Source organism: Microchirus variegatus, assembly GCF_963457635.1.
Source record: "Microchirus variegatus genome assembly, chromosome: 9".
In the NCBI taxonomy this organism is placed as follows: domain Eukaryota; kingdom Metazoa; phylum Chordata; class Actinopteri; order Pleuronectiformes; family Soleidae; genus Microchirus; species Microchirus variegatus.
This window is the reverse complement of record NC_139810.1, coordinates 22,837,936-22,863,924: the sequence shown is the minus strand read 5'-3', so window position 1 is coordinate 22,863,924 and position 25,989 is coordinate 22,837,936. Positions and strand designations below refer to the sequence as shown.

The 25,989-nt window shown below is 39.1% G+C and overlaps 1 protein-coding gene across 1 annotated transcript in view; it reads left to right on the top strand.

Moving 5' to 3' along the window:
- The window catches only part of LOC310932211 (chemokine-like protein TAFA-2), a gene marked incomplete at both ends in the record, with an annotated part of 152,091 nt that extends 127,541 nt beyond the window's left edge, over positions 1 to 24,550 (top strand). Inside the window, one exon of the mRNA XM_083895503.1 lies at positions 24,419 to 24,550. Coding sequence (XP_083751629.1) covers positions 24,419 to 24,550 — 132 coding nt within the window. The remainder of the gene's footprint in view (positions 1 to 24,418) is intronic.
- Positions 24,551 to 25,989: the final 1,439 nt, after the last annotated feature.

The following is a 25,989-nucleotide window of genomic DNA, read 5'->3' as shown; positions in this document are numbered from 1 at the left end:
CAAAGAAACGTTTGGATCAAGTGAACAAGGCGGAGTTACAGCTGTCCAGAGGACTCAATAAATGGCTTATCGGATTGACCTCCATCCCAGTTTGTGACATTGAAGAGGTAATTAATTCTCCCGGTTCCAACATCATAATGTAAAGACTGACGTCGGTGCTTTTTCATAGACCTTGGAGATAAAATGTGATGGATAATCCCTCCTTGCCTCTAAATGCACTGATAGCTTTCATATTTATTATAAAGACTTTCATATAAATCTCTTGTGGTGAAACAGATAACTGTACATTATTGACGTGATGCATTTTAACCTCAAAGATATTATGTTTTTTTTTATTATACCTGCATGTTTGAGTATTCCGGAAGATATGTATGTATCTAGTTTCATGTACCTCAAGCAGATTTCCACTGAAATGCATCACTTAGATTTATGGAAATGGACACCATGAGTTATTTCAGGGTCACCATCTTTATTTGTTGTTTTGTGTCTTTGAAATCCATAGAGGCTTCATGTCTGGTCCCGGTCTGGTCTTACTGATCATAAAATTATGAATGACAACCATATTTGCCTCTACAAGGATAGTCTTTTAACAGCAAACACTGTTATCTACGTAAACCTCATCAAGCCAATTGAATAGAACAAAAGCTCTTTGTTTGCCACTGTGCAGTCAGTGTGCACACCATTCTGCGACTGCCAGATACACTTTCTCCCCACATGTACACTATTGCCCACTGTGATTCCTTTCCTCCAATTGCTTACAACCAACATCATTCACTCCTGTCACTTCTGGGTATGGTGCTCTCAAAACCGCTGCTATCCCTTCCCCACTCAAGAAACCTGGAAAAATCTTCTCAAGGAACCGGAATAAAGGGATTTTCAAGGGTTCTTGGTAACACTGATGGTTCCAGTAAGAGCCATTTTGATCCAGAGAACCCTTTAAAACCAGTTTCCTGAATAAAGGTTTTAATAAAGAGTTCCCTCCAAAAGGGTTCCAGGTGGAAAAGCCAAAAGAGGAGCCAAAAAGGGTTCTGCTACGAGGACAAGCCGAAGAACCTTATATGGTTCTACTTAGCACTTTTATTTCTAAGAGTGTCGTCTCCTAACCTCCTCCACAGACTACCTTCTTTAGGATTCAATGGCACTGCCCTCACCTGGCCCACATCACATGTCTCTGACTGCACACAGTGTACAGTACACCTCAGAAAGTTGACTTCACAACACTCTATAGTTGCTTTCTGTGTTCCCCAGGGCTCCATCCTGGGAAGTATTCTAAACCTTGTTTTTCAGTGACTTTGGTATCCATTTTCACTGTCACATCGACGACACCCAGCTCTATCTTTCCACGAACCACCTCGTCCCTCCCATCGTCTTTCCTGTCCAGCTTCTTCCAAGTCAATAAAAGTAAAACAGAGGTTCTCCTAATTGGGTCTAAATCCACTCAGGCTAAATCTAACAAATGCACACTTTCCATTGAGACTGTGGTTTCCCCCTCCCCTGAAGTCAAGAGTCTGGGTGCTATCCTTGACAATTCACCTTCATTTCTAGCACACATCACTATTATCATTTGTTCTGTTTACTTCCACTTACACCTCAGGACACAGGTCCTCTCTCCTCACTCTCCTCAATGAACTTCAACTTGACCATGATGTAGCCGCTTGCATCATCACCAAAACCGATTTCCATAAACCACATCGCCCCTGTCCTACAACAACCTGCACTGCCTCCCAATTCAATTCTGCTTAAATTATAATGTTCTCCTTCTCACTTAGAAGGCACTCCATAACCTCACACCCCATACCTCGCCGATCTCCTTCACAATTACTGTCATAGCCTTTGTTCTCGATCCTCCATCTTCAATACACCCCGTTTGACTTTGTTCTGTGTGCTCCAGAGCCTACAGCCAGGTAACTCCTTGACCATTGATTGAACTTAACGTTGAACATGTTAAGAAAAAGAGAAAGGAAGAATGAATATCGAACTATACACACATGCATGCACACATATTTAAAATGATCACACACACATGCGATAAAGATTATCCTGTACATATTTATAAACTATGTACATGATCGTTGGACGTTGCTTGAGTTCCACACTAAGGCTGTTCCACAACTTCAGCCCACATATTGTGATCAACATATTGTTATTGTGGTTGTTCAGATTTTTGTGTTTTGTTGTTGCTGTTTTTGTTCAATTATAAGGTGACCTTGAGGTTTTTTTGGAAGGAGCACGATAACTAAACGTATTACTCTGTGACAAAACAACAAAATACATTCTGGAATATGTAGACAACAGACAGCATAACTGTATCACAATACATTGTAAAGGTAGTGTTTGTAATTGTAGTCCAACACAACGTTAGCATTGCATGCCCTTACGGCCCCACTAGCTGTACATTCTGTGTGCATTTTGAAGAAAAAACCTGACTTTTGGCTCTATAATTGGGGAACAAAGTGACTGAGGCACACAACACCATTCCAGACAATCAGCCACTGGGGATTTTCATGCTTGTGCACAAGAAAAAGGAAAGAAAAAAAATAATGTGCATAAGCGAACATAGTGGCAATTTAACAATTACCAAGGGGAGAAAAATAACAGTCTAGTTTTCTGTTACAGCCAGGACTGTGTGGAGGTTTGAATGAGATTGATTGGGACTAGAGACATGAGATTGGTGGGTTCAATCAAGACGAGTGGATGAAAGTAACATTAACCAGTAGCAGCATGATGGCAAGATTTGATATGCACTTTCCTCGGAAACATGCGTCCGTCAATTTGAGACGTGGTAATCCATAAAGAGCAGCAAAGGGAGGGCGGCTCATATTTTAAATCAAATCAAATGTCTTTCCTAACTAGAATTCCACTTTTAAATTCCCAGCAATTTTGTGCTAAAGGTCACCAAGATTGTTTTGGTAATAAAATAAGGACCCAAATGCAAGGCTGAAAAATTTAACGCATGAAAAATATCTGGGTAACATGATAAGCAGAAACAGGAATCCTGACTGAACAGAACAGATGAGTCAACAGTGGGAAGCACTGGCCCTAAATACACCAGGGAGGCAGGGATAACTGAAGAGAACACACAGGTAAAAGACATCATGGTGGGGAAAACAATTACAATGGAGTGAAACCAGAAAATGACAGGAAGTATAACAAGACAGGAAGTGCTTTTCAAAGTCTTAGAAGAGTGATCCATCCAAGTCAGGTCCTCTGGAGAAGAGGCAAGACCTCTTTCCTGGCATTCTCAGACGGCATAAATGGAAGTAGCTGGACCCTTGAATTGTCAATTTTGCAGAAAATATAAATAAAAAATATGAAATGTCCATATGATATATAGTATGTCTTTATATTTTGCAATATTAATATACATGACAATCGTATGGCAAACCCCGAAAAAATTAATGGCAAAACACACACGCACAAAGGATTGTGGGTACTACCACTGCATTGAGGATGTACAACATGCAATCTTATAAATTGTGTGTAAATGACTCAATCCTTCAAATTTGACATATCTTAAATACTGGAAAGTCTGTCATTGGGGTTTGATGATGTGATGATCCTTCCTCGACTTTGAGAAGCACCTAAAGGTTCACACTATGGAACTAAAAAAAATAAGACTGGAAACTAATAAGACCCAAGGAAGTAAACTGAGAAAAACAACTAATACACAAACTAATATACCACAACAACATTTCAAAACTGAATAAATCATTACAGTATTCAGCACAGTCCAGGGGTCAGGTTCAAGGGGTCAAGACAGACACATGATCATACAGCCTGATTATACATCCTTTTTTTGTAAGTCTTGAGAAAAGAGCACCAGCATTAAAAAAGAGTTGTTTCTTTTAAATGCATTGTATTGTTTTGAGTCATCAGATATAAAGGGAATGTGTACATTGAAATACTGGCTTTACTGATAACAATGATACAGCCATTTTATTCACAGCTATCAATGTACAGCCTGCACATTTTGTTCATGTTTACATCGTGGAAAAGGGTTAAAATTGTAGCTCCTACTTAATTTTTAATTGATTGGATTAATGAGGGGAAGGCAGGGGGTCAATGATCTCCAATGTTTCTTTAAGTAGGATTGTACTACCTGTTTTAAAATCTAGTTGCATATCTTAAACATAGCCCTTTTAAGTTCACCCAAATACATTAGAATAAAAACAAGATGAAAAGACCTCTTACTATTAAGAAAAACTACATCTAAGCAGTGTAGATTTAAAACCAGAGATCCAAACCTGTTTAGAAGTGGTGCATTTGCCTGGAATAGTAAAGGCTTGTGTTGCTGTTTCAGTGAAGACAGGCCTATCATGTGTTGAACAGGCCAAATGAAATGTTCTCATCTCACTTTTTCTCCTATGCATTTTTCTCACATCCTTCTGCAAAAGTGAGTCATGAGACCTCCCCCCTGTAGTGAGTGAGGCCTGTGGCTTATGGGTCATCTGCGATGTGAGGCACTCATTACCGAATGTCTACATCTTCTGCAGTGATAAAAGGCACTGTACTGTGCCATAACCAGATCACAGGAAAGTTCATTAAGGTTGACTTAAGACTTAATGATAGAAAATATGACAAGCCAGGATCAGAATGGGAGAGTGCACAAACTGTTCAGACTGCCAAACTTAAAGGACTCAAGTTAACCTAGTTCCCTGGTGTCATAATGGACATGTCTGGGACATGCTTTGGTCAAAATACCATATGGATGAAGCACCACAGCAGTTCAATCACCCTGCCAAAACAGCCCTGTTCAGAACGCTCTGTTTAGTAGTATCTCCTTAGGTCCACCTTAAAGGTGGAAACTTAAAAAAAAAGTAAAACGAAACTTAAGGGACAGGAAATGACATCAGCCACAGAGGCTACTGGGAGCTAACAGCAGTTAGCATTTGGAAAAGTGATCATTTGCAGGCTCTAGCAGGCACATTGCCATCATATATAACATAAACCCACTGGACAAAGAAATACTCTGAGGCTGGAAGTTTGTGTAGCACTCTGTGCTGCACTGTAGAGCCAAGAATAGAACTTTTCGCAGACTTCCAGTTTTCGGATACTGTTCCTCTCGCCAGCAATCTTGCGTTTTTTACGGACAAAGCTCTGCGAGACAACAATTCCAGGAATTTATCGTCTTGTGACATCCCAATCAGTGCGGAAGTCAACATTGCACTGTGCTTAGACCACAAAACCATGAGTGAGTCCCAAATATAAGGATTTAAATTATTAAAAATTTGATTTTGCATAATATGTCCCCTTTAAGAATAGCCCCATTTTACATTGGATTCCAGGGAATAATTACCTTAACTAATCTTAACTAATCTTTTTTTTATGACCGAAAGAACAAGCCCCAGTAGTGCAAAATGCGAGTGTGATTGTGAACAAGTGTGCGAGTGGAGTTCAGGGCAAATCGTGCAGTGCACACAAGAAATTAAAATGAAATTAGAACATGGTGGGCTGCCACAGTTTAGAAAATTAAAAGGAAACAGGTCTTTTTCACGGCAGGCATTCTGACATGTCACAGTAGGACAAGTACAGGTTTAAATTATAACATGAGTAATGGCTCCATTCCACTGCTTCACTTCAAGGGAGTTGTTTTTGTGTTAGCGAGACCTAGATAAATATAGGTGTTTAAAACTTGCAGTGTACATGTTTCCTGTCAAATTGTTCACATATTTTAGTCATAAGACTGATATGATTTATTATTTTATTATACAATTCTACAAAGCAATCATTAAAGCCCTATAATTTACGTGTGTTCCTTCACCGGAGCAGAGTGGAGAGCAGTCAAAACAAACAGATGGTGAAACTGATGGTCTAAAACCTATGGAGGGTGAGTGTCTATTAATGATGTGGACGAGCCGAAACAGAAACCTCTAATATTAGAATTACTGCCATACAGTTAATGCGCCTCAAATTATAGTTTATGTATCCATGTCTGTCCAAATGCATAATGTATCGCTTTTATGATACAATATGTAGTGCAGACTGTTAACCAGAGGATCTATATAATCACAACTGTTTCACCATTTAAGCAACTAATCATTTGTATCCACATCCTGAGTTATGGCATTTACTGTAAACTGGGGAGAAAAGTTTAGTGTCGCTGTATGAAAAAAATGTATGAATTTAACCATAATTAACGAAGGCATTCTTGACTTTTTGCATTTAATGTGTATTGTGACGATCACAATCAGTTCATCTTTGAGGATGAAGTGAATTTTTGGGCACAATCTGAAGAAACATGCGCACGACCACCTGAGATTTATGTGATGGATAGAGCGGCAACCCGGGGGGGAAAGAACTCATTCTTCAGACAACGGCTGTCACTGATGCAGAGGCATGAAAATGGAAGGGGAATGATATTAATTGTCCAGTTGGTAGTCATATTTGAAACAGCTGTTGGGAGCGCACATTGCAGTATTCTGCCATGGGAGTGTGAATTACCAACACATTATGCAGTGCCCTCCAGGCTTATTAGCTTAAAGAGTTTCAAATTGACTGACCAAGTCATTGATAGATAGGATGGGAGCATACTGACTTCACAGTGTCAACTATTGATAGGTGGATCGATCAAGTCAATAGCAGTCCAGCTGAGCTTGTTTATTGGCACATAACCTATTGAGTAGTGTGATGGATTAGACTGTTTAAGTACTGTTTTTATCGGATGGAGCAATATGCTGTGTATACTGTGACAATCATGTGTAAACAAACACACACACACACACACAAACACTGTGTTTTTGAAATACTAATATGCTTACCAGACCTGCAAACTACTGTTGCTACCCTGAAACTATGTTTTCAGAGAATGGAACACAAATACTTTGTTCCTATTTTAACAAAGCTCTGAAAAGTCAGACTTGTTCTGCAGGTGGTAAGCACAGGAAAAACTGAAACTCGGGCACATTCATTTAATTTTGTTCCAATCGTACTTCTCCAGTGGGCAGTTGATCCATACTCCACTTTTAGGTGAATACAATCAAGTTCACACTACACTACTTTCAGAGTCATAGGATCAGTGTCAGCATCCCATACCACACAACATGCTGCTATGTGATCTGCAGTCTTTGCCGTCCCTGTGAGCTCACACAAGATGAGTGACCGGAGGCAGGAGTGACACACTACGCAATCTTTCATCAGGAGTTGCCCTGTTGCGACATCAACACACGTGGTCACACCTGAATCCTCGGCAAAACCAGGAAGAATGTAGTGCATTTCTGTTGACATCAGATCATTCATCTCTTATTAGGGACACTCATTCCCGTATAAGTATACATTTCTCTAACATCTACACAAATTAACCATGTTGAATTGTTTATGCCAGAATTAACTTTGAGATTACAGTGCCTCTAGTATATCTAAGGTAAACATTTCCTTAAGTTTGCCTAATATGAAGGAATAAGATGTACATCTACTGCACATGTATAATGTATCTCATATTGCTGCAGCTTTGGGCTGGTTTCTTATTCTGCTTCAGACTTCTGACCTGACTGGCTTGTCAGGCTTTGGGGATTTAGTAATATTTTGGAAAATGATCCATGTTGCTACAAAACAGGGTAACAGAGAGAAAGACCTGTATATGAGACACTGCTAATTGTGATTGCAGGTGCTATAGCCTTTAATCTCCATGTAACTGAAGATAGGAAACGAGACAATATAATAAGAGGATTTGTCTGGGTTTGGATGAAATGTGTTCTTTCTCTGGTTTTCCGTCCTGTCATGAAAGTCAATAATTTAATCTTTCAAAATATCTACCCGCACCTCACCGAATTGTGAGTTTATGTGTAACAATATGAGCCGGCATGCCTTGGAGTTTTTTGGATTGCTGCAAGGTGTAAGGTGGTTAATTCCAGCTTTAGATAAAGTGAATAATTATGGATGCAATCAATAAAGAGTGGAGCAGGGGAGAGGTGCAGGATGGGAGATAAGCCATTGGCTTATTGACTTGTCAAGTGTCGCCATCAACACACAGCCCTATGAGTGCGAGTGCTTGTGTGTGTGTGCAGGCACGTGTGAGTGTAAGAGCATGTGTGAGTGTATATAATTACTCTATAGTGAGTCGCTGTATCTCTTTGTCCTGCTCTGACAGCTAATTAGTTGTGCTGTCTCAGGGGTAAACTCAATAAGGGGCAGATGAGGGAATCAGTGGATCCACCTATTTTCATATTCAGCTGTTATTCTGGTGGGGAAACAGGCCATTACAGTGCGAGACTGTGGGTATAACATGCTCTGCAGCAGTGGCTGAAAACACAAAGTCTGCATTAATGTTGTCCGCTCAATATCAGCAGTACGCTAGTGATAGCAATACTTAACTACTGCACCCTGAATCATATAGTCGAATAAACACAACTAAACAACAGCAAATGACATTGTTAGGAAAAATACTGTCCCCATATTGCCACTGGATGTTGTTTCCTACAAATACCCAGAGGATATGTTATTAGTATGTATTTGGCAAGTCACAAATATGAACCTAAAATATTCACAAACTATTAGTTTTCCACCAAAATGTTCTAAATTGAAGTTCAACAATGATTTGCAGTAGGTTATGCTACGGGGCTCACACAATTTGACAAATACCACAATCATTCATTTATCTTAACTAAATGTTGCCCAAAACCGAGCCACAAACAGGAATCTCTGATCTCTGCTGTCCCAGTTGTGCATTTTAAACACCTGCCATCTGCCCCTGTTGAGTCTGCTGCATTTGATAAATGTAGCTTTTCATTCAGGCAAAGAATATCTCACATCTGAACATGAACCAGGGAATGACTGAATTCCCTCCAAAACATATTTGCTGTTTCAGTTCAGCTATGTAGAAAAATTATTTCTGGGAGATAGGATAGCTAGATTCACTCTTGAGGATTGTAATACTTATACTTCATTGGCAGGCATTTTTAAGAACTCCAATATATTATCTGATAGCAGCCATGTGGATTGCTGTTTGCAAGCTTGCTGACATGCATATTCGTACATATACTTCATTTCCATCAAAGGGAAAATGTTCTGTGCAACAACTATGTGAAAATTGTAACTAATAATAATAAAGTAAAAACCTCAGTCAGTGTCTTGCTATCAATCAGCAAACGTGGCATGATCTGGTCATAGAAAGGTGTAGAGTGCAAAATCAGTTTGAAGACTGAAATACTGCAATGAAGCCATCAGTTCAGTAACTGCATTCATGCAACACATATTCTGATGTTATTCTGGATTCACATCATTGCCTTGTTGGCTAATACTGCTGTAGTAATTATGTGGGTGTACCACGTAAAACAGAATCAACACCATACAGGTTTTTACAAATACCCACTTTTACTATAAAACAGATATTGGAGACATGCCTGTAAGTTCTGCTCAGATTGTCTACAAACATACTAGCTAACATTTAAGCGTTGCATTATTGTTATTAGGGCCCGAGCACAAAACGTGCCAGGAGCCTATTGTTTCTGTTCAGTTGGTCATTTTTCTCCGACGTTGTGCTCAATTTTGCGGGGGTTAACGTCTTGAAATTTGGCATGGAGGTCGGATATGCAAAACATGTGATAGTGGCAAAGGGCCCTAACAAGTGCCGAGCCCCAGGGCTCTATAGCGCCCCCAGAAGTCGGGCTATGGTCAGACAAAAGTTGAAGTTGAAACAAGATAAAGTGGTCAACTTTGCATAAAATACTACATTTTAAATTTTTTCTTTTGTGTATAAGTCACACATAGTTGTTCCAATTTGAACCAAACTTGGTACAGTTGATGCTCTCATGATTCCAAACAAATGTGTAATGCACTTGTGTACCAAGGGTGCTTTCAAAGCTATAGTTCAATTGTTTCCGTCTGCACCAGTCAGAAAAATGTTACAATGTAGCCAACAGGTGTGGTTACGGTATGCATAGTTGAATGAACCAAATGAACCAAAATAGACCGTGAAAAGACCATTGGCACCGGAACCGCCACCCGGCGTGTTAGCGGATTGTAAGCGCCCGCAGTCAACGGAGCCGATCGCTGCCACTATAATCAATGTGAGCATTTCCACCAGGCGAGCCACTGCTTCTTGTGTGAATACCTTGTTTATACCCGTGCGTATGATGGGGCACAGGGCTCCGCAGTCGGTGCACACCATACACGCATGCACGGAGGTGTTTATACTCGCCGTGTTGGGTTAACGCGGTCCACCGGGGCGCGTCCGAGTTCATTTGGTGCGCACTTGGACCGGTTCATTTGGTGCGCACCAAAGTACCGAGATTACATTCACACCTACGCAAACGGACCTAACCAAGGGATCAAACTGATTTGGTGTGCACCAAATGCTGTAGGTGTGAAAGCACCCTTAAAGTTATATTCTCGTGTTTTGATTTAAATGCGAGATAAGCAATTGATTTCAAGTATAGTATTATCTTCAAGTGAGAAGTGAAACAAAAGCTTCAAAGACACCAACATAGAGGTTTATTTGGAACTAAACAAAGGGGGGGGGGGGGGGAGGATAAAACGCTTAGCACAGCGTTAATACTTTGGCACACAATTGTAACTTATTATTAAATCCCAAATTCAAGGTAAGATGAATGCACCACATCGACACTTTATATTCCAAATAGTTCCTGAGTCCAGCTCCTTTGACTAAAAGAATATGCCGTGTATGTGCATCGTATGTGTTTGTCGGCAAGCTGGCACAAATTCTCAGAGCTGATTGCACATTTTTCTTCATCCACTTTAATCCAATAGGAAAGAGTAAGGAATAGCACACCTGCAAGACAGAATCTCGAAAAATATGCTTTCCTGAGTTTAAAGGCAATGAGATAGTGGGAAATGGTTATGCCCGGAGAGTGTATGTGTCTGATGTATTATCACGGCCTCAGGCACACATACACCTGCATGCATTCTCACTCTCTCTTTTTCTCTCTCACACACACACACACACACACACACAAATACAATAAATAGGCTAGAAAGAATGAGCCATGAGAGAGACCCAGGGAGAGATATTAGCTGCATCTCTCCACCCCTTTTCCTGTCTGATCAAATATGATGTACCCGTACAGGGACAGTGTGCAGCAGCAGGAGAGGACTGTTGAACCACAGACTTTTTCACGGGCTTAAGTAATGAGACCCAAAACAACTACTGGTACGAGTACTAGTGAGAGTAACAAAGAGCCAGTCTAACGTGTGTGTGTGCATGCGCAAGAAAGAGAAACAAGAAAAGGCAGAGAGGCAACATAGGAGCATGTAAGAAGAGAGAAAAAAAAGCAGTGTGAGTGATGAGAGAGAGCTGAGCAAACCTAATAGCTGAGGGTAAAACCTGCAATCTACCATTCCGTCTGATCTCAACCATCTTATGAGTCAAGCCAAGAAAGCTTTGAGATGCTCTATTCACATTAAGTCCAACTCATCGTCCACCCACACTCCTCCCCTGCCTCATCCTTCTTTCCCTTCATACCAACATCAAAGTGAGCACTTCAAACATGCTGACATAGAGAGCATAATGGCTGTCATTTAGTTTCACGCTTGCTCCATTGACATGTACCGACCATATGATAACCCTTGCAAAATAAAGATGGGAACCCAAGAGGGGCAATGAAAGCCAAAATTATGTGTCATTATGTGTTTTTGTTATTATGTGTTTCATAGTGATCCCATCTTTCTCAGAAAGAGAAGTAAAGAGAAATATTTGAAAAGATTATTTTTAAATGTTTTGGTCCCCACAAAAAAGCAACATGTTTTGTCCATGCTGCTCATTTCTTTAAAGATAGCTTTAACAATTTATCAAGTGTACTTGGACTTAAATTCCTGAAACAAGTGCAATTTGTATGATTAAGCGTATGGCTGAGACATAGAGAGGGGACATTTATGTGTGCAGCTATCCCTTCACAACAATGTCTAAAGCAGCCATCCGAGACAAACACACCATCTAAGAAGTTGTGGAATTCAAAACTAACTCCAACAAAGCTCATTAGAAGAACAAGGGGAAAAACAGCATGCTAACAGAGGCGCGCCTCTACAAAGCACAATTACAGCTACAAGCACCACAAAATGATGGAGGTCAGAGCCACTGCGACTGAGCACACCGCCACAATGAACTAACCCGACTGAGGATTAGTGTCTAACATTCATATTATACATTCATGTTTTGATGGTGACGGGAAACCAGAGAAAACCCACACAGATACAGGGAGAACATGCAAACGCCACAGAGACTTAAACGACTGTGCCATATACAATGTTGTGCTGCATAAATCAGGTTATTTTACCCGTTATACCTATTATATTGGTGGCTTTTAATCACATTTTAAGACTGGTGCTGGTAAAAATAAGTGTAAAACATAAAAAAATTAAAAATAAATGGAGTTTTGAAGAAGAAAAATGGAAATTATAGGACTTAACTGTGACTGTTTTAATTTTTAAATCGATATGAAGTTGGAGTCAACATTTATTATAATATTAAATAAATGTATTCAGAAATAAAGACAGCATTTTAGAGTGAGGACTGAGTATCACACGCATTACAAGTGTGCCAGTAGATCGACTGTACGAACGGTATTACTCATTTCAAGAAGATGCTCCTTCTTGCAAGTGACAGTAGTACCTAATCATATGCTTTTGCCATACGCCAAGGGACATGCTGCCTCTCATTTATTAAAAAGTTGAGTTTGTTCTCTCTTAGTGCACAGAGAAGGACAGATGTTCAGCCAAAGTCTGTAAAAGCCTGTCTTGTGAGCACACAGCAAAAAGACTTATCTACCAAGTTTATTCCCAGTTCTGCTGACGAGGACAGTAAAGAGTTTATGGATGTTTTAAAGAGCCACCAACACAGGCACAGTTTCCCCAGTGCTGCCAATGGTCCATGGGACTATGGCAGACAGGTAAATATGTTTGTTTGTGAGACAGAGATAGAAAGAGTAGCCGTGGCACACACATCTCTACAATGAGACAATGGCACAAAATACTGGGGATGTGCGAGAGAATGCTTCCATCATTATATATCCTGGAGTGGGCAACATGGCTCGTCCATTATTTAAAAGGAGTTGACATTTCAACTGTAATTCTTGTGTTCTGGAGGTATAAAAACAGTAAACGTAAAACCGACCAGTGCTCAAAATTCTTCTATGATTTATGATGATGTCAAACATCCACATTTGTCAACTTTGCATTACCAGAACAGTGGTTCTATCTCAATTATCTGGAGGGGTGAAAGGTCTCATGGCAGCATGGTTGCCTTTCAACAAAAAGACCCGGGTTCTACCCATTCAGGGTGTACCCCACCTTCAACCATGTGTCAGCTGGGATTGACTCATGTGGAGTATAAAGTGGTAGATAATGAATGGATGGATCGATGGATGGGGAAACTTGGATGATGACTGGATGCCTTGTGGTGTCAGTCAATATCCAGTTGACTACCAGTGGCAGGCCCATCAGCACCCAAATGCACAACACGTCCTGCAGCCCCACAGGGCAGGAAAGACCAAAGCCCACCAATCCTGAGGTAGCCATGATGATAGAACCATAGAACCATGAAAAGGGGGTGAACTGTCCCAGGCACAGGCAAAGTCCAGAGACTAAGTAACCTGCACATCCAAGAGCCCACGATAATAAAACACTTTCATTTTAAAAGGGTTTTTTTTTTGTTTTGTTTTTTAAATTAGGGCAGAACACTTCATCAAAATGTTATCAAAATCGCAATACAGCCTACTGTGTTCTTCAATTCGCAGGAGGTGCAACATTTGTTCAAGCCAAAATGTGTCAAAATATCATTTATGGTCTTGATGTATACACGTTATTCTACAGAACAAAGACAACATCTCCGTTTCTCACAGATTGATAATCTCACAGATATAATAATTGCAATTACATTATTTATTCAAATCGTTCAGCCATAGTTTACACGCAATGCACTCTGGTATGAATTTGTGCTCAGGCATTAAACCAAAGACTACTTAGGTCAGCGTTTGTAGCAGCATTACCTCTTTAAACGTATAATTACTAATGAAATGAGTAGTCAATAGCTCACTTAGTCATAGTGGTAGAAGAATATTAGTCAGCCCACATCTTATCAACGCTATTGTCTATCATCCCTTAAGGAATGCACTCCTCCTGCAAGAACTGCAGCACATGTAGGTGATGCATAAGGAGTGAAATTAGAAATTTTGGCTGCTAAAATTAACTCTTTCATTAGACCTTTCGATAGACCTAACTATTTCAATCAGGGGAGACTTGGAAGAGACTTAATTACCGATTGAAGTTCGGCAGAGGGGAACTTTGCGTTTATTATTAATGTTGTTGAAAATAAGATTAGGAAAAAAAAAAGATCAAGACAGACATAAAGTGGGTTGCTCGTGCAACAGTTTACATCCTCTACACGCCAAGAGTAGCATTAGTCACGGCAAAAACTGCAGTGCGCATGGAATATGATATTCCAAATAAGAAAACAATGGGTAAGGGATGTACTGTATTTATTGTGTCCTGGTTATTCTAATGTGGAGGACGATGCAGTAACATGTACAGTATGTACATGCCAAATAATATTAGCTTTTTGTATTTTGGTATATATTTATATATTGTAATGCATTGACCACACCGCCCCCACTCTCTCTTGCATTATGGTAAATATTTCCCTCCAACTTTTGTGGGCCCCCTTTGTTGCCCTCTGCACTGAATAAGCAACAGAAGACAAACCGTGAATGCCTCGAAACGCTGAGCAGAGCGTTTACCGCATCTGTTTTTCACATAACAGTGACCAGTGATTTTTATAGTGTTTTTCAATTACTGTGAAACTGTCTGTTGGCAAATATCACACACACCACAGCACAGTCCATTTTTCTCCCCCTCGCTCACTCTCTCCCTCCGTCTTAGTCCACCTAAAGTGAACGTGGACAATTCTTTGCAACCTTTATTTCTCCGGCACCAACATTTTGTACCAGTATTTTGTGTTGTGACTGAGCATGACCACGAGGTAGGGAGGGAGCTGTAAATGTATGGCTTTTCCATTATAGATAAGAGTCACAGAGAGACGGAAAGAAGCAGCATAGTGCATGTCCTTGATTTAGCAGCATCGATCCCTATCTGCTCTCTAGTCGCTTTCATTTGCTATGTGTAAAAGTGCTTGTGTGTGGTTGTGCGTGTGTTATGGGTGGGGGCCCCTATGGCTATGCAGAGCTCAGGCAAAGATAAGGTTATCACAGCACACCTAACTGATATGATTGGCAAGGTGACAATAAGCCACTGTGGACCTTGAAGGGTTTACTACACGACACACAAACATTCTTGCAAAGCATTCTTAGTGAGGACGCTCATAGACATAATGTATTCTCTAGCCCTTTACCTTAACCATCACAACTAAAGGCCTAACCCTTAACCTATGAACTCAAAACCAACTTGTGACTCTTACACTAAAGTCAGGTCTTCCTGAAATCCCTCATACGTCCTCACAAAGATATACAATCAAGAACATGCACACAAAGAGTGACTGACCTTAAAATAAGTTTAATCTTTTGTTTATCCCCGTCACAAATGGTGGAAATGTCTGCATGAAAGACCACAGAAACATCAAGCAGCTATTGCACACTTCAAAAGATGCTTATTATTTTTCAGCTAGTGAGCTATCCCTTTTGATAACAACAATCCCAAGAGGAACAGATGCAGACGGGGGTGAAGGAAACAGAAAGCGAGAGAGAATGAATAAGAAAAACATATGTTGGAAAAGCAGGGGTGCTTCTGCATCTCTGAGATAGCAAAAACCGGTAGTGGAGACAAAAAAAAAAAAGAAGAAGCTGTTCTGACAGACAGTGGCACAGAGAGATGGATCTGTAAAGCAACACTGGGACGAGAGATACAGGGAAAGCAACAAGACAGAGGAAGGGATATGGGGAGAAATGGATAGACAGATGGTGTTGAGAGAAAGCATAAGGGAGGAAGAGATAGATAGGCCCTAGATACTGTACTTGATTGACTGAAATACTGATGGGCACACACCAGAGGAAGGAAGTAAGCCAATGGACACTCGCATGCATACACTGCTCTCTCCCCACTGAGTTTTCTGCTGCATGCTTTGCAAGTTGAATTAAAAGTATTGCAAGAGAGAAGAGAAAGCTGTCAATGACTGCTGTTTCACTCACATAAACACACAGTTTTTTTTAAATGTCAGTTGCACAGCTAAAATCTCAAATGAAAAAAGGACACTTCACTGCTCTTACTACACTATAACCACTGTATTTCCTCTGCCTTTATTTCCTATCTATCTAAATCGTATTTCCACCCCCCCTTTAGTCCCACTGTGGTTTCCACTGCTGGTAAAACACATCCCTGATAAATGTTGCCACGTATTCATCCCTTCACTTTATCAGGATGCAAAAGAAAAGAGAGTTGCATGGGAGCGAGAGGAAAAGAATGAGGATGGTTAATAGTCGAAAGGCAAATGACAGTGGGGTGAGTGGAAGCAGCTGAAAGCACGGTGATGAAATAAATGCACAAGATAAGGGAGGGATGGGTGATACAGTGAGGGCAATGTGATGAAGGAAAATGTGGAGGAAGTAAGGGGAGGCGGGATGGAGGGAGAGATGGATTGGTCCTACTTGAGGGGACCCGGAGGAATGGATAAATGTGTGTGATGCATGATGGGAGCCAGTCCAATAAGACAACCAATCACAGACTTTGGTCTAAATGGGATAACCAATCATGGGCTGCCATCATCCTTCCCCATTTCATATAAGACCCAGCAGAGCACATCCATCTTTTCCAACATAGAAAACCAGAGGCTGAATGTGTGTGTTTATATTTGTATATTATACTATATGTGTGTGCCCTTGGCTGAACTCCAATACCAATACGTCTATCTTACATATCCATATACACTATGTGAGACTGCTGGTCGAGCAGTGGATCTCCACTATTGCTCTAATATAGCTGCAGATAGAAGTGCTGCATGGGCAAAACATAGCAGCAGATTGTTCGTCTTAAGTTTGCATTGTATTGGCTAATGCAAGTGCAATCTACGCCAAGTGCCCTGGAGCGCACTTTAGAGAAAGTTCTTTGATGCACACACTGAAGAGGACTGCCCATCATAACAGCTATTTAATCTGCATGTTGTGTGAGTCTAACAAAATGCTTGAGATTCATACTTTCACACAGGGTACATACAATGGCCACATCTTTGACATTTCATGAGCTGTTCTCTCCCAACTGAATCATCAAAAAAAGCTCCTTTTTTTTATAATTCAATGACAAGTTTATTCACTATTTCAACTAACTGGTAACTTTAGGGTCATTTTTCCATCCAAGTGACTACTGGATAAATTTTTTTCCTGATGGCACTAGAAGATTTATGTACACAAGCCACATCAGATGCACATTTTAGACGCAATAAATGCTGGGTGTCTGGATATATCTGCTGGAGATTACCAGAGGTGGCTCAGGTTCCCAGCTGTGTTGTAAAAAAAAAAAGGGGGGTTGTAACATTTTATGTGCCTGAGTTGTATTTCTCATTTAATTAAGTACACATATTCAACTGCTTTATGCATATATTTAATCAGCCAATCATATGGCTGCAACTCAGTTTATTTAGGTATATTGTCAAACTAGACTGGGAAACTGATGATCGAGAGATCTACATGCAAAAACCATCTCTAGGGTTTACAGAGAAGGATCAGTGAATGGAAGTTCTCTGAGCGAAAATGCCTTGTTGATGCCAGAAGTCAAGGGAAAGTGACCATGCTGATTCAAAATAACAGAAAGTAAATTTCAATTTTATCTACGGGTTGCCGTACTACAGCAGGTCTAATGTATGGATGTATATCTCATGTATATACATGTAGGGACATATTATGCAACATTTGTGAAGGAATGTAAAAATCAACAGCTACAAAAAGCTGCTTCGAAAACCCCCTAAAAAAACTGTCTTATTATTATTATTATTAGAATAACTTGTGATATAAGACACTGATTTGACGTAGTTTGAAAAAAAATAAAATAAAATAAATTAACTTGTGCACATATTGCAGTGTCTAATCACAGTGTGAACTCATGTGTTTTCACTGTATTAGACATTTGTTATGATTATATATATATATAACATTTTGAATTGTTTTCAAACTGTATTTGATTTATGGAAATCTTCTTGAGCCTATCCCTGTGACTAATGACCATTATTAGCTCAGGAACCATTAGAGCACACACTTCCAACAAGCTGTGTGGTGCAGTGGAAAAACACTTTCATCACATCAGTGCATCTAATAGGTGCAAAGCTTGATACAACTAAGACATGCACCATGGTAAAACCCAGCAAAACCCTAAAGATAAAAAGATACATTTGACATACTTCCATAACAAATGGGTACCAAAAAGGAATGATTTGGGTATGAATATTTATCAATAGCCCATATAAGTTAAAATTGGTGTTCGGTCAGCCACACAAAAATTACACTAAGCATCTGTTGTGAACCAAGCCAGGATAATAATAATATGACTACACCAGCATATCAGATTCATTATTTCATGCAATATTGAACTAATCAGGCTCTATTTATTTGTAGCACACTTTCAAACAAAAATATAAGGATGTCAAGTTAGTCTGGGGCAGATTTAAAATTAAAATGAGCATAAAAATAATTATCAACAACCTGTCAGTTTTCATACACAAAAATGCAATTTAAACATCCTGTGAGCATGGGGGGAGTGAAGAGGTGAGATAGGGAGTAAATGAGAAAGAGAGACATTGTGTGGCACAGTATTCATGGAAGGTGTGAAGGTCAAAGCATCAGGATGTGCCGTAATTGTGGGAGACGTTTTAATTAAAGCATTTTGAGAAGGTTTTCAAGGGGTTACAGCCTGTGGGGTGCAGAGTGATACTACTGTCACATAGAGTCACACAGACTGACGTGTGTGTGTGTGTGTGTGTGTGTGTGTGTGTGTGTGTGTGTGTGTGTGTGTGTGTGTGTGTGTGTGTGTGTGTGTGTGTGTGTGTGTGTGTGTGTGTGTGTGTGTGTGTGTTCTTGTAGTTGCGGCATACCGAGGACCAGTGAGGGTTTTAACCAAAGTGAGTTCATTTTTACGGAGTGAGGACATTTTGGCCGGTCCTCACTTTGTTTTCATTGATATCACTTTCTTAGGTAGGTTGCTATAACATGCTATACTCAATTTGTAAAAAAAAAAATCAAATTTTGGACGTTTTTGTCAAATGTTGGACCAACATTTTTTTGTCAAACAATTTTTCAAATTGTTTTCACATTTTTCCAAACATTTTTTTCAAATTTTTTGTCAAACATTTCTTTCAATTTTTTTGTCAAACATTTTTTTTCAAATTTTTTGTCAAACATTTTTTTCAAATTTTTTGTCAAACATTTTTTTCAAATTTTTTGTCTAACATTTTTTTCGAATATTTTGTCAAACACTTTTTTCAAATTTTTGACAAAACCTTTTATTTCAAATTTTGGACCAATTTTTTTTTTTTTTTTTTTGTCAAACATTTTTTTCAAATTTTGGACCAAAAATTTTGGGTACATTTTTTTTTTTTTCAAATTTTGTACGACAGTATCGTACGACGTTTTTGTCAAATTTTGGGTAAAACATTTTTTTCAAATTTTGGACGACATAGTATAGTATGCCGTTTTTGTCAAATTTTGGACCAAAAATAATAATAATAAAAAAAATAAAAAATGTCCAGCCCTTTTTGCTCTTGGGCTCCATCTGCAGACATGTTATGGTACTGCAGCCAGTAGTTGGTGTTTAGTATAAAGCTCCAGGATTTTGAGGTCAGGAAAGAGTATAGAAGTCCGAGAAATGAAGCTCAAAAGTGTCTGGTCAAATAGCATATTAAGGACAGAAGTGAACAAATGTTGGTTTGTCTGAGAGATACATCTGAGAACTTTCTGGACAAATGGGTTGGTAAGTCACAAGAAAGACTTGAAAAGTCTAAGAAATATAAATCAAGATTGTCTGAGAAGGTTCTCATTCCTCCAGGTCATATTCACCTTCAGAAGTCTCTTGGATGATACCAATTATCCAATGTGAAGCCTGAAAAATGCTCCAAGTGCAATCAATAGCTTAGTAGGTTTGTTAGTAGACATAGACATCAAACCAATACAGTTAAATAATCATCACACCAAGAGAGCAAGGCAAGAGTGGAAGGGGTAGCAACTTTTAAAAATGAATTTTCAATAGGAATGATGTGTTGTGAAAGAATACTAAAGAAAAAGTTTAACAAAAAAAAACTAGTTCACACAGTGTAGGGATAGCCCGACAGCCCACTGGCACGGTGTTAATGCACATGTGGGAGTGTGCATGTGCTGTATGTGTGTCATGTCTGTGTGTCCTCATGCATATCAACACAGGGAGACAGACAGCTCAAATCCCCCGACTCTGTTGTGACAAGCTTGTTTGAAATTGTCCAAAATAGATTTTTTTTCCCCCTCTATCTCCTAATTGCTTTTTTTGTGGTATATTTCGTGGCTCTCCCTCTATTCCACCAAGACCTCCTCCCTGCTTCTCTAAAGCAGCACGGTTGGTTTCCAGGAGACGAATTGCCTTTCATTTTAAGTCAGGTAAACATTTTGGTGATGTTTGTTGTGCTATTTATAAGCCAACAGAGAGCGGCGACATAAAGTTGTGTTTCAAAGGAAAGTTGGCAACCACGTTTTGATTTCACGGTGAACTAACACTACAATTTAGGCTCCGAAATCAAGTGTTCCGTACAAATCAAAACTTTCATTATTTTCCATTCATCCTATGGATGCAATTATTTTTCAAACTGAAGGCGAAACATCTAAGCTTCTCATGTCATGCTTGTAACTCAGAAATTGAGATATTAATATTTACAGATCTGAGGTTAAAACATGGATATCTGTAGAAAACGGTAACCCCGCGTTTAGTCTCACCTCAAAAAAACAGATTTAATGATTTCTTGACAATAAGAAACCAGAGCATATTTACATTTAGGAAGCTGAACAATTTGAGAAATGAATGAAACTCGACTTAATTAAAAAAACAAGAACAACACTCAAAGTGATTAATTGTTTACCACAATAGGTAATTAAAATCAAGTATCAATTAATTGATGAATCATTGCAGTCCAAGTCTGGATCAAAGGGGTTAACACAAACTCCATTTGTTCGATGAAGTAGACTTAAATACTTCAACTGAACATATTGGTCAAGAACAAGTGACCCATGGCCAAGTGGATAGGAACCCCTTAGCAAGGTACCCAAGCCCCATAGTTCCCCTGGCGCAGCTCAGTGGTTGCCCCCTGCTCCTAATTCTAGGAAGGTTTCTAGTAGAGGATGGGTTAAATGTAGAGAAGGAATTTCCCCGGCGGGACTACTAAAGGACGCATTAATTCATTTATTTACATTCTTCCATCATTGAAAATGACCAGTGAAAAGGGGAGTGTTGACGCACTAAGATAAATGGCCTGCTGTGACTCGTTGCATGTCTTCATAAAATCAGTGTGCCCATAAGTTAATCAACAGAATAATAATTCACCACCATTCAAAACCTCTCAAAACTGCACTCTCTGGGGTTGTTGGCAAAACACCCACCAAGTTGGCATTGATTTGATTTCAGGGAAATTGAAATCAGGACAGAGACTTGTAAATGAATAAACAGTCAACCATTAAAACTTTAATTTATGGATTCAAATCTCTAAGTCGACTGTGTGAACGCTATTGCGGGGATGCAGTTATGCATTACAGTTCAGCCATGCTTTCATATGTGTCTGCCCTCGGAATCACTGGAGGCCAGGACTGAGGTTAGCTGCAAATGGAGCCCTTATCACTCAGTCCCCAACATTACAGCAATCACTCACTGGTTATGACATTATGTGTGTTCCTCTGTGTGTATTAGCTGTGTGTGTGTGTGTATGTATGTATGGGTAGTTTGGGTTTGTGTTCTATGTGCATGCCGTGTGTGCACAAGCATATCTGTGGAGCAGCTTTGTTCTTACCTTGTGTCCGCACAATGTGCTGCAGTATTGATTCCTAATGGCCAGGGGCTGGCTGCCTATTGATCCAAGTGCTTCCATAAACATGTTGAGATGACTTATGGTGCGTTTGTATGCGTGTGTTCGCACGTGTGTGTGTCACACAGAAACTGTACAACTGGACCTGGATGATGGGATGATTGATAGGGAGGGCAGACAGGCTCCATGAAATACCAGTGTAATTTTAGCCACATAAAATCATGAAATAGTATGGTCATGTACGAACAAGCTCAACAGCACACCAGGGAAATAAAAGCTTTGACCATTTAACCAAAACAGAGTATCTCATTAAGAGCATCAGTCAACGGCCTGAGAGAGGAAACCATCTTCATTCCAGATAGTGCTGGTCTAAGCACTTAGCTGGACAGATTCTCTTCCACTACATCTGAAGGCCACAAAGATTAATCTAAACAGCTCAGCCGTGGAGATACAACAGTGTCTGTGTGTGTCTGTGTGTGTCTGTGTGTGTATGTGTGTGGGTGTGTTCTTTACCATCATTGTATAGATGTATTGGAATTCCCAAAATTCCTTGCAGCATCAACATTTTAAGTGATACAAACCCAGGTAACTGTAATACCAACAAATAATGCACAATCACAATCAAAATGTTTTTACTGAAGAATTAGCATTACAGATTCTACACAATTGATGTATCACAAAAATGTCTTTGTTGTGTTATTTCCTACACTGACTGATGATGTGTGCTCAAGTGTCTTTTGGACAGAAAGTTTAATTTGTAGTCTGATGTCATTGATCTAAAACAGGCTATTTTTGGATGGCAGTTGTAATTCCCAATGAATTTACTTAATGAATTCTGCTTTACATATTTAATTTTTCAGACTATTTCGACCATTGGTGAAACCATATAAGAACTGCATTATATGCAGAGACTTTGAGGGAATTAAATGAAAAGTATTTAAGGTGACAGGTTGCTGTTTACAGCACAAGAGAACCCAGACAGAGACCAAAAGGGGAACTATGCATTAAAGTATCTTTAACAATAAAAACATAAGGCTTAAAGGATATAGGTATACAAGCAGACTGGTGAGATGACAGACAAGCAGGGAAAGGCAAAAGATAGTAAAGAAAGGAAAACACAGGAGCATAAGCAGACAGCAGACACGGAAAAAACTAATGGAAACAACAAACAAACCTAGGGAAGCTAGCATGAAATACAACTGTAACAAAAGCAGAATAACCCATTAAAAACAAGTGGAAGAGGTGGAATTGTAGACACTAGACAGGAAATGAAGTCCTGAGATAGATCTAAATAGACGAATGGAAGTGAGCAGCAGATAGGGTTGCAGGAGAAATGGGAAACAGACATGACATTAAGAGGCTCACTTGCATAATGTGTCACCTCTTTGATACGAAATATCATCACTCATTTTATTCAAATAGACACTGTCCTTGACCTTTAACCAAAAAGTCACAAGCTGCTCCTTGAATCCAAGTGAACACATTTTCAGGAATTTGCTCAAGGCACAAGATATTTTGCCTATTTTGTCCATGACAGAACTAATTCCACTGCTCTTATCATGAACATATAGAAAATAACTATTGCTCATATAGTTTCCAACAGTTTAATTGTTGTGTAATAACTATTATAATATAAATATATATTATATTATATTAAATATACTGTATATAATACAAACATCTTTTTTTCAACCTTAAAGAAATAAATACATTTGAATTGTGTTTTTTTAAATTAGGAGATACAGAAAGTAAAATGTTGTAGTAAGTTGTAATAAATCATGCAGCCTTTGTATTAAGTAAATAGGACACATCACACCTCTACAATATCAGCTAATAAATTGCCCTCATGCCAATTTAAAGGATCGGTGCAGTTAATTTAGCTGAAGTTTGGATATTATGCTTCTACTACAAGGAAGCCACAATAAAATGCATCATCAAAATTCGAACTTCTCACTTCATTAATACGTTTACTTCTAAAACCTAAGCACATTTTCACAATATCACAATATTATTTCTGATACTTTATACAATAAATGCACTTGCACTTTGTAGTTTTATATATTTATATCTTACTTGCACATACTCTAGTCTTGTATTTTGTTGTTAGTCTTATATGTTGTTGTTAGTCATATATGTTGTTGTGTTTTACATGTGTTATGTCTGTTTCAAGTGTTTAAGTCTTTTGTTGCGTTTACATTTTGTTGTGTCCTTTTAAGTGTTAAGTCTTTCGTCATTCTTGTTATTTTATTGTGTGCTTTATTTTATCGTGTGCTTTAAAGCCGGGAGTCACTGCAAAATTTTGATATGTCCACATAATGACAACAAAAATTCTTGATTCTTGTTTCTTGATTCTTTTACTCAAAACATATTGTTAAAAAGTGGCTTCAACTTCGACCAAAGTCATTTTCTGATGATACTTGTACACGTATCCCGTTTATGTACTTCATACAAGACTACCTCTCCAGGCTGTCTTACACCTGTCCCCTACTCTCTTTACAGATCACAATATCATCTGCAAACAACCTAATCCGCAGAGACTCCTGCCTCACCTCATCTGTCAACCTGTCCATCACCGTTGCAAACAAAAAGGGCTCAGAGCTGATCTCTGATATAATCCCACCGACACCTTGAACCCATCTGTCACTGGAGGTGCACACCGTCTCACTGTGCTCATACATGTCCTGCACCACCCTCACACGCCACTCCCAACTTCCTCGTACAGTGCCACAGATTCATCGCTTAGCACACGATCATAAGCTTTCTCTCAAACCACAAAGACATAGTGCAACACCTTCTGGCCTTTTACTTCTCCATCAAAATCAGTGGCATTTGTTGTTGCAAGATTGGAGAGAAAAGAAGGGAAGAGCTCGAGGTACAAAGGCCATCAATGGGAACCTCACATAGACAGTTCTTCCCCTAAAATCACCCTGCCAAAACAGCCCCTGGTAGTATCTCCTTAAAAAAAAAAAAAGTTTAATTAAAAAAAACTTAAAGGACAGGAAATGACATGACAGCCACAGAGGCTACTTGGAGCTAACATCAGTTAGCATTTGGAAAAAGTGATCATTTGCAGGATCTAGCAGGCACATTGCAGTCATATATATAACATGTATCCACTGGACAGATAAATCCTCTGAGGCTGGAAGTTTGTGTAGGACTCTGTGCTGCACTGTGAAGCCAGGAATAGAACTTTCCGTGGACTTCCGGTTTTCGGATACTGTTGCCCTCACCAGCACTCTTGTCAGCTTTACAGACAAAGCGTTTCCACGAATTTAGCACATTGTGACGTCTCAGTGCGCGTGGAAGTCAACATTGCGTGTTTTATCATCACACCAAAAACATGAGTGAGACATCTTTTTTCACATTTTGCCGACTGATAGGGCCTCCAGAGTCCCAAAAATAAGGATTTAAATGATTAAAAAGTTGATTTTGCATAATATGGGACCTTTAAAACAATTTGCTCAGGTTATGGCTATTTGAACATTATTTTAACAGATAATCTTTGAGACCGTGTGTTTGTGTGTAGATAAGTAAATGTGTGTGGGGTCATGTGTGCGTACATCTGTTTGGTGTTTACCTGACCGAGTCTCCAGGAGGTAGGTACATATTTAAAGAGCTCCTCACAGAGGGGAGTATTGAAGTGGGGAGAGATATGATCGTGGTCTAAGAGGCTCTCACAGTACGACATCATTACTGCTCAGAGTGCTCGCTGTATATGTGCTTATTACTTGGAATAATTTAGGTGTGCACACACAAATATTTATACATATATACATATATACATATATATATATATATATATATATATATATATATATATATATATATATATGTAAATTAGGGCTGTCAAAAGGTACATATTTAATCACAAGGTAGCTGTGGATTAATCACGATTGATTACCATTCGTAAATATGCCCAAAAGAAATCTAATTTTCTCTTTATATTGTTGTAGGAACGCAGAGATAAATAAAGTATGTGAAAATATAAATGTAAAGAACAATAAAATACTGTAAATAACTTGTAAAAACCTATACAAACTTAGTAAAAAAGAAACATTACATTGTAAAAA